At 42.4% G+C, this 17,868-nt stretch overlaps 1 protein-coding gene across 1 annotated transcript; it reads right to left on the bottom strand.

The window, feature by feature from the left end:
- Window positions 1-3,260: 3,260 nt before the first annotated feature.
- mesd (mesoderm development LRP chaperone) lies at window positions 3,261-9,481 on the bottom strand (the record flags this gene model as incomplete). Its single annotated transcript, XM_079217605.1, has 3 exons — window positions 3,261-3,926; window positions 6,352-6,584; window positions 9,320-9,481. 3 exons carry the CDS (start codon window positions 9,479-9,481, stop codon window positions 3,659-3,661), a joined length of 663 nt encoding a protein of 220 aa, XP_079073731.1. The 3' UTR covers window positions 3,261-3,658.
- Between the last annotated feature and the right edge of the window lie 8,387 nt (window positions 9,482-17,868).

Raw genomic sequence — 17,868 nt, 5'->3', positions numbered from 1 at the left:
AAGAGTAGACTTAAGACTTTCCTCTTTTGATAGCGCTTATAGTTAGGGCTGGCTCAGGTTTGCCCTGGTCCAGCCCCTAGATATGCTGCTATAGGCCTAGACTGCTGGGGGACATTTTAGGATACACTGAGCTCCTCCTCTCCTTCTCTTCCTCTTTCGCTCCTCCTCTCCTCTTCACCTCTTCTTTCTCTCCTTCTGGATAAATGATTGTCTCTTCAATGCATATTACTAACTCTACTTTCTTTTTCCATGGATTTGTGGCTGCCTGGAACCAAGTGATGCAACCATGGCCCTGCTGATGCAACTGGCCTGGAACCGGTCCTGCCTACTACCATGGCCCTGCTGATGGAACCGGCCTGGAACTAGGCCTGCCAGCTGCCATGGCTCTGCTTTCTCCTCCCACTGCCCCTTGGATGCCCCTCCTCTCTACCTCCTTCTGCTTAATGGATCATGGCTATCTGGATCATGGACCATGCCTACTACTCATTATATGAATAATTTCTGTCACATTCATTGAATGTGCTGTAACTCCGTTACGTTATTCATTCTGGCCAAATGACATCTATTGCTTCTGTCCATCCGGGGAGAGTGATCCTCCTCTGTTGCTCTCCCTCAGGTTTCTTCTCCTTTTTTCCCTGTGAAAGGGTTTTTACTATCTTCATTGGGGGAGATTTTCCTGATCCGATGTGAGGTCCCGGGACAGGGATGTCATGTGTACAGATTGTAAAGCCCTCCGAGGCAAACTTGTATTTGTGATGTTAGGCTATATAAAATAAACTGAATTGAATTTAATTGAATATATGACTGAGTAGATAGAGGTTGAAAATCCATGAAAATATGTGTATCATCAAACATCCAATATAACCTAGTCACCACACCATTTAGGGGACAGCATGTGTATACATATTATTTGGATTCTTGCAGCTTTAAACCAACAACAGCGTCACCACTAGAACACCTTCAGCTCAACGGGGCCAGACGCCATGTGACGGCGGTTGAGATCCATCATGAGCGGTTTTAGATAATGCTGGGCCATACGATGATATATATTGACAAAACGATATAAAAATGTCTGTGTTTGCTATTTTCCAATATCGTTTCTGTCGTTGAAAAACTTGCGGCAATATGTATTCATTTTGGAATTATTACATTGTGTTAGACACGGGCCAGAAAGCTTCTCCTGCTAGTCAGCCGCACAGAGGCGCCTCCATGTTGACGCTGTCGAGGAGAAGGAGACCCGAGGGAACCTCCAGGGCTCCAGACTATGACCAAATGGTTGCATTTTGCGCCTAAAATTAGACACAGTGCTAAATGTTTCATCTACTCGCGCGTGCGCGACCAGTAAATTAGCTTTTTTTTTGTTTTTGTTATTAAATATTTTTGTTGCTGACAAACTTGTTCTACACTTCAGCCCACTATAGTTAGCGGTAATGCCTGAATGATTGGTTTCCCAACCAACATTAACTCCAGAAGAAGAAAGGAGACGAAAGCAGAAGAAGAAGAAGAAGAAGGCTGGCCAATGTGTGAGAGCGAATGACCACTGTGATCGGCTAATGTGTGAAAAGAGGCGGGTCTTGGGGGTTATCCCGCGAATCTACAGATTTCACATAGCGGTGTCTCCTGTAAACAATGGTGAAGCGGACTATCAGTTCGTACTTTCTTCCTAAACATAATGATCTAGAGAAGACAAATCCCGAGATTGAGTCTGACTCAGATTGTGAGGAAACAGTTGTGGCGAAAAAAGGCAGGAAATTCAGCTTTCGCGATGAGTGCCTGCGCGAGTTCACCTGGCTGAGGCGTTTCAGGGAGACAAATTCAATGAACTGCAAATTCTGCTGTCGATACCTACAACATGCGGGGAACACGAAATTTGTTGATTAGACTGGCACTACACAATTAAAACACGACACGCTGATCAAACACAACGGCAGTCAGAAACATAAAATGTGCCGCGACCTGTGCAATGAAAGTGCAGCTCCACTCCCAGTAGCTAATTACAAGGGCTGGCCAACACAGGCACCTTATCCCCCACCAAGGGGCGATCTTTTGTAGGAAGTGTTAATGCACAAGTTATGTCTACAACTTGTTCTGTTGTTGTCAGTAGAGCATAAATATTAATTTTGTATTTTTAAGCTGTATAACTGGTGTATGTTATTACAACTATTGCACAAGTTAATAAGATTGTAGTTTATGCATGTATTGTCAAAGTATTTATCAGCAATACAGTGAAAATGATAGAAAAACTTTGCAAGTCGATTTATAGTGTGCGCCCCTACATTTTCAGCTTGCGCCCCTAAAATTTTAAGTTTGGGGCCACTGTGCTCCTCTGGAGCCCTGACCTCATATCCAAGTTCTGCTTGGGCCTTTCAAATCGAGGGACACTGTGTAAGATGTGGTGATTTGCAATGTTAAACTCCTCATGGGGGCCAATACATATTGTTCTATTGACATAACCAATTAATGCACTTTTTTTCACTTTAAAATAATATAAGTTGATGTAGTTATCAGTTGGAGCAAAAAACATACTGAAATTCAAATCTAAGTTCAAATGATCATAATTAAGATTACTTAATTATTGAGTTGTTAAGCATCTGTGGCATGAGTAAAATAGAGATTGGTCTGTGATTTGAAAACCTGGTTAGATTTACATTTGTTTACTAATTGAGATAATTTGTGATAATGCAGAGAACATGACTAATGTGGAGATGGGTGAAATGTGTGAGAAGTCTCAAGCTGTCTGCATTCCTCTGAATACACTGACTGCTCAGTGAAAGACACTCTCATGACTGAACATGAAAACACATGGTGAACCCTGAGTGTTAATGGAGTGTGTTCACAAAGCCTCCACAGGAACTACTTCACTGGCCTCATTGACGTAGCACAGTTGGTCAGACATGAGCTGTATGCATGGTACCACTAGAGGGCAGCGTAGTCCTGGGCATGTCTCATCTGACCCTTTACAGCTTACCATAACATGTGTGACAAAAGCAGATGTGTGAAACGGTTTCACTTGAACTGGTTTGACTTCACATGGAACGCCTCAGTGATTAATTAATGAGCATTGAGCATTACAACAACATCGTCAAAGTGAAACAGAAACCCATTCAATCTGACGTTGGTTTGATCAGGTGACCTGCTTCCTGCTGGTCACGCCTCAATCTACTAACTGAACAGTAACAGCTGCTTCTACGTTTGGTCATCACATCTACATTATTAATACAAATATATCTTCTGAAGAAATCTCATATGATTGTATAAAATTGTTTTATTTTCATATTCAGTGAACCATCAAACAGAACATGTGGGTGCTACTTTTGAATCTAATTTAAATGCTGATGTGAACAAAGACTACACTTTCCTGAACAACGGCTTTGAAATCACCTTTCAAACTATATCGGAATTTATTGTTTTCATTTGGTGATAATCAACAAATATGCAAAGAAAACAGACAGCATTCATTTACAACAGATTTGAAAGATTGGTAAATTATGATTTTGAAAAAGTACCGTCCCTGCAATGTGTGTCAGTGGGGAGACCCAGGGTTCATGTGCTCCCAGGAGGGTTCAGGTCTCAGACCGACTCTGAACCACGTGGCGTCCTGCAGCCCCTCGGTATGCTAAGGCCTAATTTATGTCTAAGGCCTTCCTCTGGTATTTAATCACAGCTCCTGCTTCAGATGCCTGGCACTGTTTCCCTCCAAGTCGGGCTTCTTGGTCTCCGCCTTCTTCTTGCTCTTCTTCTTGGTGTGGACTTCATTCTGCTGCTTGTATTTGGCGTCGTCCTTCTCGGCAGCCTTCCCGGGGAACACCTGTCCCTCAACGGTGACGTCCAAGCAGCGCTGCTGGGTCACGAGGAAGTCTTTGACCTCCCAGGCCACGCTGCCGTCCCGCAGCATGAAGATGGCCCGGTTGGAGCCCACCACGAACCTGCAGGGGGACAGGTGACGACCGCAGGTTCAGAACGAGAACAACGTGCTTCACAGCTTCATCAACTCCTACGCATCATTAGGATAATTTAGGCTTTTCATTTTCCATCGTGTCGGCATACCTTTTTGCAAGGTTGTGAGTCTCACGTACTAAAATGAGTCTATCATAAACATTCAAACCAAAATACAGACACAAAAATGTCAGCAGCTCTAAGTGTTCTCACAAAATCATTGCATTCTCATGAATCAGGCTTTCAGCCCACTTGTTTTGACTATTTTCTTGTGTTTGCTCTATGTACAGCGGGTACAATAAGTATTGAACACATCACCACTTTTCTCAGTAAATATATTTCTAAAGGTCAGAATCAGAAACCGTTTATTTGCCAGGAATGTTTACACAAACGAGGAATGTTTCTAGGCGGAAGGTGCATAAACATAAGACATGAGACGTTAGTGTTATTGACATGACATTGTCACCAGGTGTTGGTAACAACACAAGTAACCATACATACAACCCGTCCTTATAGCTGGGTGTGATGTGTTTAGGCAGGACCGGCCATGGGGAGGACCTTCTATCCCCAGTTAACGTCTCCCTACCTGATGAGATGTCTTGTGTGTTAATGTCTGTACCTCTGCCAAGAAACATGTCCATGACCAACTAAAAGCCCTCCTGAATCACCACGCAGACATACTGAAGCAATTGTAAATCGGGGATTTTAATATCAACTGGGATGTGAAGACAGACAGACAAATCCTTAAACAAACCATGGATCATTTCTACCTATCCCAGCTGATTGAAACCCCACCAGGTTAACCAACCACTCCAAAACTAGACTTCATTTGCTATTTTCAAACAGACCTGAAAGAATTGTAGCCACTCATAACCTTCTCACAGGTCTCTCGGACCACAATGCAATTATTTTCTCCAGAAAATTAACTAAGTCACGATTCTCCAACTCCTTTTCAAAACCAGTTAATTCCACGCCCAGTTATGAATTCATACCAAACAACCAGCATCATAACCTACACGAATATGACTGGGCCAAACTACTCACATGAATGAACCCCAAGTGGTGGTGACATGTTTAACAGGTCAGTCAAAGATCATGGCCCCTTTCATCAGGAGAAATAAGGTGAAGAAGGGTAACTCTACCATGAGGAATGTAGAGTGCTCATGTCTGCTAGAGGCACTGTTGAAACAGAGCGGCCTAGATACCGACAGATTACAATCTACAACCAGCAGAAATAAAGTTACTCAGACGTAAGGCTAAAGACAACTTTTCCTGGAAATCATCGCAAATGCACAAGTGAATGAGATAGCCGAGCTCTCCTCCTCTCCTGAATGCAGCGAGAGCCAGGTCAACTCTATCCAACCTGTCTTTAAGATGAAATAACTCAAGCTCATTAGTGTTATGAGAAGCTCCAAAGCCACGGATGTCTTTGGCTTTAACACAACATTCTTAAGGAACACAAGGAATCCCTGGTCCAACCCGTCACTCATCTGGTAACCTATCCCTCCAACATGCAGTGGTCCCTCAGCCTGGAAGGTGGTAACCCCAATCTTCAAGTCTGACATGTCTGACTACAGACCAATCTACATCTTACCAATAATATCAAAAATAGCGGAGAAATGGGTTGCCCAACTTCTTGTAGAGCATCTCAAAGACCACCCTGTTGCATCCTATGCAGTTTGGTTTCCGTGCCCATCGCCCGACTGAGACGGCCTGTGCGTCCTTGTTGAAAAGATCAAGGGTCTGTTGGACAGGAGTCGGCCCTGACTAGTCACCAGAGGAGACTGTGTCATCTCTCTCTCTCTTTCTCTCTCTCTCTTTCTCTTTCTCTCTCTCTCTCTCTCTCTCTCTCTCTCTCTCTCTCTCTCAGTTTAACCTGGTTAGCAGGGTTAGTGTGGTCATGGATATGTATTCATGTTATATGAATGAAACCTTAAATGTGAAAATTAATGAATGCCCTTATGTGCAATATATCTGTGTGCAATATGATGAATGTGAAATGTCTTCATTACACTGTGATATTTTCTCTTGTTTCTTTTATATATATAAAATTATATTAAATGAACTTGACCTATTTTAGCACAAACGGCAAGAGCTCAATCATTCAACTACCAATGTATTTCTAACAGCTGTGTTCAAAAATATTAATGTATTGGAGGCATAGTTCAGATGTGTAAATATATACATAAAAATATGTAATATTTTTTAACAAAGCAATGTACAGACGTGGATGTAGATTATAAACCAACAGTCCACAGCTTGTCTCCTCCCGTCTGTTTCTAAAAACTCCTTCTACTGTCGTCCGTATGCTGACCACCTCATAAACCACACCACTAACTCTGAACTCTCTTCAACTGACAGACCCTTCAATACATCAGTAACTGGTAGTAGGTGATGTTAAAAGAGAGCAACTACCTCTGAATATCAAAGTTGGCGTTGAAGAGGCTGCCCTGCCACAGCCCGGTGATCTCCTCCGTCTCCTTCTCAGAGGGCTCTTCTGACACCGTGGCAAACACCATCAGAGTCTTGCCCTTCTTGGACATCTTCAGCAGCTCTTCTGGCTTGGAGGGGTCAACCTTGGCAAAGTCGATGGAGGGAGGAGATCTCTTGTGCTCTGGGAGGTCACCTTCCTCAATGTCATCATCCTCCTGTGGAGCAACAGCAGAGCATGAATGTACAGCGAGTAGTCGGCTAAGATGTTACAAACGGTACTGTTATTATATACCCAATACAACTCAACATCTTCAAATGTAAGTGTGTGTATAATGTAATGTAGTTGTTCATTCTGGTCACATGACACCTGTCCATCCTGATGGAGGATCCTCCTCTGTGGCTCTCCAGGAGGCTTCTCCCCTGTTTCTTGGGGAGTTTGTCCTCTTCTGATGTGAAGGTCAAAGGTCAGAGGATGTTGTATGTGTACAGACTGTAAAGCCCTCTGAGACACGTTTGTAGTCAGGACCAAGACTTTCCAGCAGCAGTCGGGTTCATCAACACAGACCAGGACTGACTGACTCTTACATCCCTGTTCAATTCACTTTATTTTATATAGCCCAAAATCACAAGTTATCCTCAGAGGGCTTTACTCTGTAACATAACATCCTGTCCCGGGACCTCACATCGAACCAGGAACAACTCCCCCAATAAAGATAGTAAAAACCCTTTCACAGGGAAAACAAGGGGAAGAAACCTGAGGGAGAGCAACAGAGGAGGATCCCTCTCCCCGGATGGACAGAAGAATAGATGTCATGTGACCAGAATGAACAACGTAACAGAGTACAGCACATTACATGAATATGACAGAAACTATTCATATAATGAGTAGTAGGCATGGCACTTTTACCACCACAACTACCATTACAACTTCTACTATTACTACTGCTGCCATTTCAATTACTACTATTGGTGCGACTGCTGCTACTGTTTCCACTACTATTTTTTTGTGATCAAATGTTTTTATTGATTTTCTAGATATGCATATAAAGAAGAGGTTGTGTACAATACATGCATATAAATCATAAAAATAACAATACATAGGAATATACCCGCATATACACATACATATGTCTATACGCCGATACACACCCTCATACACACACACACACACACACACACACACACACACACACACACACACACACACACACATATACACTCACCTAAAGGATTATTAGGAACACCATACTAATACTGTGTTTGACCCCCTTTCACCTTCAGAGCTGCCTTAATTCTACGTGGCATTGATTCAACAAGGTGCTGAAAGCATTCTTTAGAAATGTTGGCCTATATTGATAGGATAGCATCTTGCAGTTGATGGAGTGGGATGCACATCCAGGCCACGAAGCTCCGTTCCACCACATCCCAAAGATGCTCTATTGGGTTGAGATCTGGTGACTGTGGGGGCCATTGTAGTACAGTGAACTCATTGTCATGTTCAAGAAACCAATTAGAAATGATTGGAGCTTTGTGACATGGTGCATTATCCTGCTGGAAGTAGCCATCAGAGGATGGGTACATGGTGGCCATAAAGGGATGGACATGGTCAGAAACAATGCTCAGGTAGGCCGTGGCATTTAAACGATGCCCAATTGGCACTAAGGGGCCTAAAGTGTGCAAAGAAAACATCCCCCACACCATTACACCACCACCACAAGCCTGCACAGTGGTAACAAGGCATGATGGATCCATGTTCTTATTCTGTTCACGCCAAATTCTGACTCTACCATCTGAATGTCTCAACAGAAATCGAGACTCATCAGACCAGGCAACATTTTTTACAGTCTTCAACTGTCCAATTTTGGTGAGCTCTTGCAAATTGTAGCCTCTTTTTCCTATTTGTAGTGGAGATGAGTGGTACCCGGTGGGGTCTTCTGCTGTTGTAGCCCATCCGCCTCAAGGTTGTGCGTGTTGTGGCTTTACAAATGCTTTGCTGCATACCTCGGTTGTAACGAGTGGTTATTTCAGTCAAAGTTGCTCTTCTATCAGCTCGAATCAGTCGGCCCATTCTCCTCAATACAGCTAAAAATATATATATATATATATATATATATATATATATATATATACGTATATATATATATATATATATACGTATATATATATATATATATATATATATATATATATATATATATACGTATATATATATACATATGTATACGTATATATATATATATACACGTATATATATATATATATACATATATATATATACGTATATATATATATATATATATATATATATATATATATATATATATATATATATACGTATATATATATATACATATGTATACGTATATATATATATATATATATACATATGTATACGTATATATATATACATATGTATATATATATATATATATACATATATATATACATATGTATATATATATATATATATATATATATATATATATATATATACATATACGTATATATGTATATATATATATATATATATATATATATATATATATATTTTTTTTTTTAGCTGTATTGTCTATTTGTATTGTTCTGTTTTTAAGGCCATTGAGAACAACTTAAAAACCCGTGCTAAAGCCTCGTACACACACATTTGACCAATAGAGCTGACTCCTTGTGTTTACAGAGTATGTCTCCATATACCAGTTAGCGCTCACATGCTAACACACACTGGCTGAGGACGCCTCCAGGAGGCCCGTCGCGACACTACCGGTAGTCATCCCTCCACCAGGATGCTGGTAACCGGGACACACATGCGGCTAATGACCGGGAGAACTGACTGTGTGCTGGGTACGATAGCTTCATGTTCCTCACGACGTTCATCCACGTCCCACTAGCTAGCTACAGACCTAGCCTGGGTTAGCTAGGCTAGCTCTGTAGCTGAATGAAAGCACTTTACCTCCCATTGCTCCAGGAGCCGGGCCATATCTGCGTCATTGTAGTCTCGGATGTCTTTCTTTTTCTTGGGCTTTTCTTTGTCGTCAGTCGCTAATAAACAAAGTATAGATGTGCACAGAAGCAGCGCTACCGCTACACATCTCCACCTGAAGTCAGACGCCATGTTTACAGATGGTCTCCCTGTGATTGGCTTTGAAGTCTGCCGGTCACGAGACGAGAGGGGCGGGTCAAGAAGCTGACTGCCAAACCCCGTGTGATGGAATGTCAAAATAAAGCCAGAATTATTTATGTGGTTATATTGATATTGCAAAATATCTTCATATCTTTTTTATTTCCCTCCTTCTGACTGTGACTTATTTCCTCAAATGTTAAAGTTTCGTTATTTCTTGGGACTCCACTTCGTTTAAATTCAAAGTAACATAGATAATAAGTCTGAGTAAATAGGCTCGTTCGAGATGAGCCAGTTCTGCGCAGAATCGATCGGCGGCGATCGGCGCGCAATGCATGCCGGTTAGATTTGTGTCCGACTTGCTCCCGACTTGCTCTGATGTCATGCACACGTGGTCAATGATACTCTCACGAGACTAAGTCGCCGTCGATTTCAGAGTTAAGCCTAGTTTATGGTTCTCCGTCAGGTCGATGGCGTAGCTACGGCGTAGGTACGCCGTCGACGCAGACCCCTACGGTGTAGCCTGACGCGCACCTCCAAAAAATCCTAACTACGCGTCGCGTTGACGCGGACCGTAAGCGCTGTGATTGGTCCGCTCAGAACGTAATTTCCGGCAGTTGCTTTTTCCCAGCCTCGACCGGTTTACTGGTCGTACAGAGCACCACCGCAAAGGTCTTCTCTGTCGCCTGCGCTTCAACATTTGCAATATAAGCATTTGCTCTTCAATATTGATGAGCTCCAACTTTAATGCAGCCGCTCCAACTTGGTCGCCATTGTTTACTGTGACCGGAATTCGGCTATAACCCCTGAAACCACACAGCCACACAGCCACACCCCCGCGTTCCCTCGACGCAGAACTTCGAATGCGACGACGACGTCACGTCGACGGCGTAGGTATGCCGTCAACGTGACGGAGAACCGTAAACTAGGCTTTAGCCGCCGCAGTTGCTTTCCAACGACTGCGTGTCCCAGTGCATGATGGGAAACGCCTGGCTGTCGCCACATCAGAGAGCTGATTGGCTCTTAGATCTGACAGCAAACACCACGTGTTGTAGAAAATTCTTTTTTTATGTGTAGTTGTAATGCTTAACGCTGGATTATTGACTATTAGTCTCATGTTTGATCTAAAAACATTTATTGTGTTGTTGTTGTTAATACAAAATCGTATTTATACAACACACATCAAAACTACTAGTAATGTATTTCACAGGCAGACATCAAAAGACCAAAGGATGCAGCTACACATTCATTTTTACATAAATATATATTTATAAACACATATAATAAATCCAAACGTGATCTGTAAACTACAAGTAAACAAAAGTTCGGAACTAACAGGAAGTACTTTTTTCTGTGACTTCCTGTGTCTACTTTGAAGGCAGCTAACAACTGTCCGACTTGATTGCAGTTTTTTGACAACGCCTCCTGCTGCGGCTGCTCTCAAAGACAGGAGAACGCAGGACGGTCTTTCTGCAATTGGAACAGCAGCTGACTTGGTGATGTCACCACCTCAGCTGTTGTTGTCATGAGTAACTCTGATTCTTCACTGCAAAGTATTTTTACAGTCAAACAAAATATGACAACCCTGCTTTTTTTGTACTGGTTTCACAGACATACACATATCATTGTATATATACTGTGTGTATATATATATATATATATATATATATATATATATATATATATATATATATATATATATATATATCCATCCATCCATTATCAGCCGCTTATCCGGGGTCGGGTCGCGGTGGCAGCAGGTTCAGCAGGCCGACCCAGGCTTCCCTCTCACCCGCAACACTTTCCAGCTCATTCTGGGGGATCCCGAGGCGTTCCAAGGCCAGCCGGGAGATATAATCCCTCCAGCGTGTCCTCGGTCTTCCCCGGGGTCTCCTACCAGTTGGGCGTGCCTGGAAAACCTCTAATGGGAGGCGTCCAGGAGGCATCCTGACTAGATGCTGAACCACCTCAGCTGACTCCTTTCGACACGAAGGAGCAGCGACTCAACTCCAAGCTCCCCCCTGATGTCCGAGCTCCTTACCCTATCTCTAAGGGTATATATATATATATATATATATATATATATATATATATATATATATATATATATATATATATATATATATATATATACACACACACACACAGATACACATCTCATTGTATATATATTGTGTTTATAAATATGTATTATATATATACTTATATATATACACACATATAATTGCAAACAATTCGGTAAAAAGTAATAAGACACCGCTGTAGTTCAAAGTAAAAGTTAAATTAAAATCTTAAGTTACAAACCTTAACCTTTCCCTCAGTCAAACTGATTTAATGTGACTGTGAATAAATAATAATGATTACTTGTTAAATCCTCGAAACAGAATTATATCTCATGTTTAATCGAAACGGAGACATCGGAGCCAGCGGATCATTTCAAAAAGTCCAGCCGAGATCAGGCTGCTCTCGGCGGGCAGCAGAGCGCTGACGGCCCGGTGCTCCGGGGCTCACCGGTCCCGCGAGCAGGACCTCAACTCGTCGGCGTATCTTTTTAAGTAGGCCGATTCTTGAGAAAGCGACCACAGATTTGATGCTTAAACAACTAACTTCTCGCCTGAAAACATCCTAAAATTAAATTTTGTGACTCAACAACGGTAGTATTCATAGAATGTCAACTTTCAGTTATGAGTTTTCTCATCCGTCATTGTTCCCCGTTTGCTGGTCCGAAATGCATTCTGGGATATTGGCTCTCTCAAGTACGCTCAAGTCTGCTCTGACGCATCCCCGGTAAAATGGGCGGATCAAGTCACATCCGGGCATTTTCACCGTTCTTGGCGAGAAGCTGACTTTTGAATTGGAACAGTACTTGGGCCGCAACTGATGACGTTTCACGAGTCCACGAGAACACAAGTACAGAGAAGAACGCTTATTGAGAAACGGCCAAAGCAAGCAATAAGGCTACTGTGCGAGATTCACATGGCTGGAAATCCCTTTACCATTGTTTTAACCTTTTTTTTATTATTAAATAACTTGTCCATACATTTATCTTCAGTAGACTGGACTACTGTAACGGTGTGTTCACAGGTCATTTATCTTCAGTAGACTAGACTACTGTAACGGTGTGTTCACATGTCATTTATCTTCAGTAGACTGGACTACTGTAACGGTGTGTTCACAGGTCTCAGAGGAAAGTGGATCACATCACTCCAGTTCTGAGGTCTTTGTTCTGGCTTCCTGTCAAACAAAGAATTGACTTTAAAATCCTGCTGCTGGTTTATAAAGCACTGAATGGTTTAGGGCCTAAGTATGTTTGTGGTCTGCTGCTGGTCTGGGACTGGTCTACCTTATGAACCATCCTGACCCCTCAGGTGGTCTGGGACTGGTCTACCTGTGATGCCTACTGCTAAAGTACCGCAACATCCTCATCATTGTAGTTGCATGTTATTGTTGGAAACAGCAGGAAGAGCACCGGCTTTGAAGCAGATTCAATATAGTGGCCAACAATCAGCTTTAATGGCCATGTAAGTTTGCACATACATGGAATTTGACTCTGGTTTCACTTTGCTCTTTGTACTTTTTCAAACACAATATACAGTAAACAAGATAAATATGAAAAAAAAGACATTAAAGACAGTAGTCTGTCTGGTGGTTTTGGCGTACAGAGCTCTGTAGCGCCTACTAGAGGAGAGGAGGTGAACAGCTTTTGTCCAGGGTGTGAGGGTCTGCAGGGTGTAAGGTTCTACAGCGTGTGAGGGGTCTACAGGGTGTGAGGGTCTGCAGGGTGTAAGGGTCTACAGGGTGTGAGGGGTCTACAGGGTGTGGGGGTCTGCAGGGTGTAAGTGTCTACAGGGTGTGAGGGGTCTACAGGGTGTGAGGAGTCTACAGGGTGTGAGTGTCTACAGGGTGTGAGGGGTCTACAGGGTGTGAGTGTCTACAGGGTGTGAGGGTCTACAGGGTGTGAGGGGTCTACAGGGTGTGAGGAGTCTACAGGGTGTGAGGGTCTACATGGTGTGAGGGTCTACAGGGTGTGAGGGTCTGCAGGGTGTGAGGGTCTACAGGGTGTGAGGGGTCTAAGGGTGTGAGGGTCTACAGGGTGTGAGGGGTCTACAGGGTGTGAGGGTCTACAGGGTGTGAGGGTCTACAAGGTGTGAGGGTCTACAGGGTGTGAGTGTCTACAGGGTGTGAGGGGTCTACAGAGTGTGAGGGTCTACATGGTCTGAGGGGTCTACAGGGTGTGAGGGGTCTGCAGGGTGAGGGGGTCTACAGGGTCTGAGGGGTCTACATGGTGTGAGGGTTTGCAGGGTGTGAGGGGTCTACAGGGTGTGAGGGTCTACATGGTGTGAGGGTCTACAGGGTGTGAGGGTCTGCAGGGTGTAAGGGTCTACAGGGTGTGAGGGTCTGCAGGGTGTAAGGGTCTACAAGGTGTGAGGGTCTACAGGGTGTGAGGGGTCTACAGGGTGTGAGGGTCTGCAGGGTGTACGGGTCTACAGGGTGTGAGGGTCTGCGGAGTGTGAGGGTCTACAGGGTTTGAGGGTCTACAGCAGGGGTGCCCAATACGTCGATCGCGATCTACCAGTCGATCGCGGAGGTAGTGCGGGTAGATCGCATGCCATTTTAAAAATAATAATAATTAAAAAAAATTTAAAAAACTTTAGCAACAAAACCCAGCTCCCAGTGTGCAAATTAATGTCAATCACTATGGACGCTGCGCCCGCAATGGTTGGCCGCTTGAATGGATGTATTGCCAAGTACAGGGAGATGTTTTCCCCGACTTCCTTCATTACCACTGCATAATACACCAACAAGCATTATGCGCTGCAACGCTAAACATGAAAGAGATCACGGATGTGGCAACAAAGATCATCTAATCGAGCGAGAGCTCTTCAAAGACGGATGTTCTGTGCGCATCTGGAGAAGGACTGCAGCCACTCTGACTTCCTGCTGCACACTGATGTGAGACGGCTTATAGAGCTCTGTCCGGAGATACAGGAGTTTCTCCATGTTGTTAAACATGCAGAATACAACCAACTAAGAGTATGTCAATATGCTCACGTTTCTGAATTACAATTTAAAACGTGTGTAAATTGTGTGTTCCCCTGAAGGAGGGAGCAGCAAGACGTGGGACTGTAATGAGTCATTTTGATTTACTTTTAAACCCTTGCGCTTTAATTATCGGGTAGGATGGACAATTTTTTTAAACTTTTGGACTTTGAATGGCACTTGCAGCCCAGTTATTCTTTAGTTATTTTGCACTTTCAGAGGCTTGATTGCTATGTTGAGTTACCTTTAAAGCTTTATTTGTGCTTTTTCTTTACTTTTAAAGCATATTTGCACTTTAATTTGTATTACTATTTAATTTATTTGTTATGATGATGTTCTGATGTTCAGATCTTGTTACTCAAATACATTTGAAGTTCAAATTCCAACATTTTGAGTTACTATTCTTAATTTGCTATGGGAAATAGTCATTAGATTAGTCGATTAATCGAAAAAATAGTCGATAGATTAGTCGTTTATGAAAATAATCGTTAGTTGCAGCCCTAGAGTCAGCCTTTTCCCACATGAAAAAGATTAAGTCCAAACACCGTTCCACCATGACTGATGATCATTTGGTCTGCCTGACGCTGACTACCAGCAGCTACTGTCCGGACTATGCAACCCTGCTGGTTCCATGCAGTGAAGTCATCAGAGCAAAATGTAATGACCAAAAATGTACAAAATTGTATTGTGTCATAAGGGTTCATGCAGTTATGCAAGGTACACCAATATTGTAAATATAAAGTATACTCTGTATATTTATACATTAATAATGCTTTATATAGATATAAGCATTATTAATGTAGGTAGATCTTTTTGACTTGGTCATTTTAAAAGTAGCTCGTGAGCCAAAAAAGTGTGGGCACCCCTGGTCTACAGGGTGTGAGGGGTCTACAGGGTGTGAGGGTCTGCAGTTATCTTTCCCCGCCCGCTTCCTGACTCTGGAGGTGTGCAAGTCCAGAATGGAGGGGAGGCTGGAACCAATGGTTCTCTCTGGAGACCTGATGATCCGTTGGAGTCTGACTTTGTCCTGTTTGGTGATCCAGAACACAGTGATGGAAGAACAGAGGACAGACTGGATGATGAAGAACAGAGGACAGGCTGGATGATGGAAGAGCAGAGGACAGACTGGATGATGGAAGAACAGAGGACATACTGTATGATGGAAGAGCAGAGGACAGACTGGATGAAGGAAGAACAGAGGACATACTCGATGATGGAAGAGCAGAGGACCGACTGGATGAAGGAAGAGCAGAGGACAGACTGGATGAAGGAAGAACAGAGGACAGACTGGATGATGGAAGAGCAGAGGGTTGAAAACTTTTGCTGAATTGTTTCATTTAGATCTCTATTTTATGCATGTTTATGCAAATGTTCAAAAGCATAATAAGAGGGAAATATCCATAAGTTGTAGTCAGGGAGGATTGCCCATTGTGTTCAGAGGCAGGAAACACAGATGCTAGCAGGCCATTATTAGATTACATTAGTCTACTGAAACCTTGCTGCTGCAATCCTGAGCGTACCACGATGAAAGCGTTATTTCCCCCCAGTGTGCATGCTACTGAGACGCTGTGGAGGTGGAGCTCAGAGATCATTACTAGACGCTGTGGAAGTGGAGCTCAGAGAAGTGGAGCTCAGAGATAATTACTAGACGCTGTGGAAGTGGAGCTCAGGGAAGTGAAGCTCAGAGAAGTGGAGGTGGAGCTCAGAGATCACAGCGACAGGAAGTGGAGAGGCTTCCTCTCTGCGCCCCACCCAGTGGCCCTCTGCGCCCCACCCAGTGGCCCAGTGCCTGCAGCTGCAGCTCGACGTGTTCATCACCACCTCCCACCGAGAAACACGCAACACACAGCGCTTCATCATTCCCTAGTCTGGAATATATTCTTAGTCTCACAAAAAAGTTGTTATTTTAGAAACTTTTGCAACAATTTCAATGTTTAGTTAAATGGAAGACAAGATTACACATATGAAGCTTTTTGCTTTATTAGTACTTTTACTTTGCGTACATTGCTGATAATACAAAAACATCTTGTACTTACTTGGAAAAGATCACACAAAATCTCACACTGGGAAAAATGTATAAATATGATTATACATTTCAATTTGATGCAAAATAATTAACTTAATGACAATGACTGAAGGATTCAGTTTAACAAGGTTGATGCTCCTGTTATAAGCACTTTAGGAAATGGTAAAGACATATTGTTTAGAAGTCAAAAACACATCATATTATTGTGTCACATATTAAATACAGGAAGGCCCTCCCACCTACAGACTGGATTATCCCTTCAACTCCTGTGATTGGACATCGTCCACCTGCATTAATGATTGGACAATGACTCATTAAGTTCAGTTAGGGTTCACATTCCCCGTGACATCAGCAGAAGTAATGCAGCGCTGATGAGGGAAGTATCCAGGATGTCACTTCAACAGTGTGTGTGAAAGAACTGTCGTTTACTAAAAAGAGTGAATCCAAATACTAAATGATATGATTAGTAGCGTGTATAGCCTACACTAGGAACCAGTTCATATGAATCCAGACTTCATCTGTACTGGAGTCCTCAGAGGAGCAGCTGGCTTACAGAAAACAGCTCATCATTCTCCAATCTTTTGAATTGTCTGTCAGCTGTTTGACAAACATTACAAGTTCCTTTGTGATGTATTTCATGTTCATGGGTGTGCCTTAACCATTCTGTTCAGCCATCAGACCATGTTATTGACAGGTTACATGTGTTCCCATCAAAGATCCAACGTGTACACATTTATCACAAATAGGTTTCAGTCTTAAAATAACTGAAAGGTTATTTAATATACAACCAATTCAGTGGGAGAAGCAACATTTGGTTACATGTTATGTTGTTTATGTTCCAACCTTTTTACATAGCTAAACCTTATAACGCATAGATATTAGACAGAGAGGCTCCTTCCTTGGTATTGAAGAATTGTTTCAGAAATAACACTTTGTTCTTAATTACTTGTATCCAACTAATGAGGATATTTAACCAAATGTTCTTTCAAAATCAGCATGGAATCAAATAAAGCAATGTTGTTCATGAGGTCTTCAATAATGTGTTTAATAGTTTAATCATATTAAGATCTACCTTGAAAAAAGCCACACTGATCTGGATTGATAATATTAGGCAGTACCTTTTAGAATATATTTGCAAGACATTTATCTAATATTTGTATATCATAACATTGGAATGCAATTCATCACGTTAATGTTGTTGGATCCATAAATACCTTCCACATGAACCTTGTTTAAACAAAAGTGAGATTCGACCTTCGAGTTCACTAAATGTTAACGTTTGTGTTGGGAAACTAAAATAAATACAAAAATATAT

The sequence above is a fragment of the Taurulus bubalis genome (genome assembly GCF_910589615.1).
Source record: "Taurulus bubalis genome assembly, chromosome: 4".
NCBI classification, from domain to species: domain Eukaryota; kingdom Metazoa; phylum Chordata; class Actinopteri; order Perciformes; family Cottidae; genus Taurulus; species Taurulus bubalis.
The sequence above is the reverse complement of the archived record's forward strand: the minus strand, read 5'-3'. Positions and strand labels throughout refer to the sequence as shown.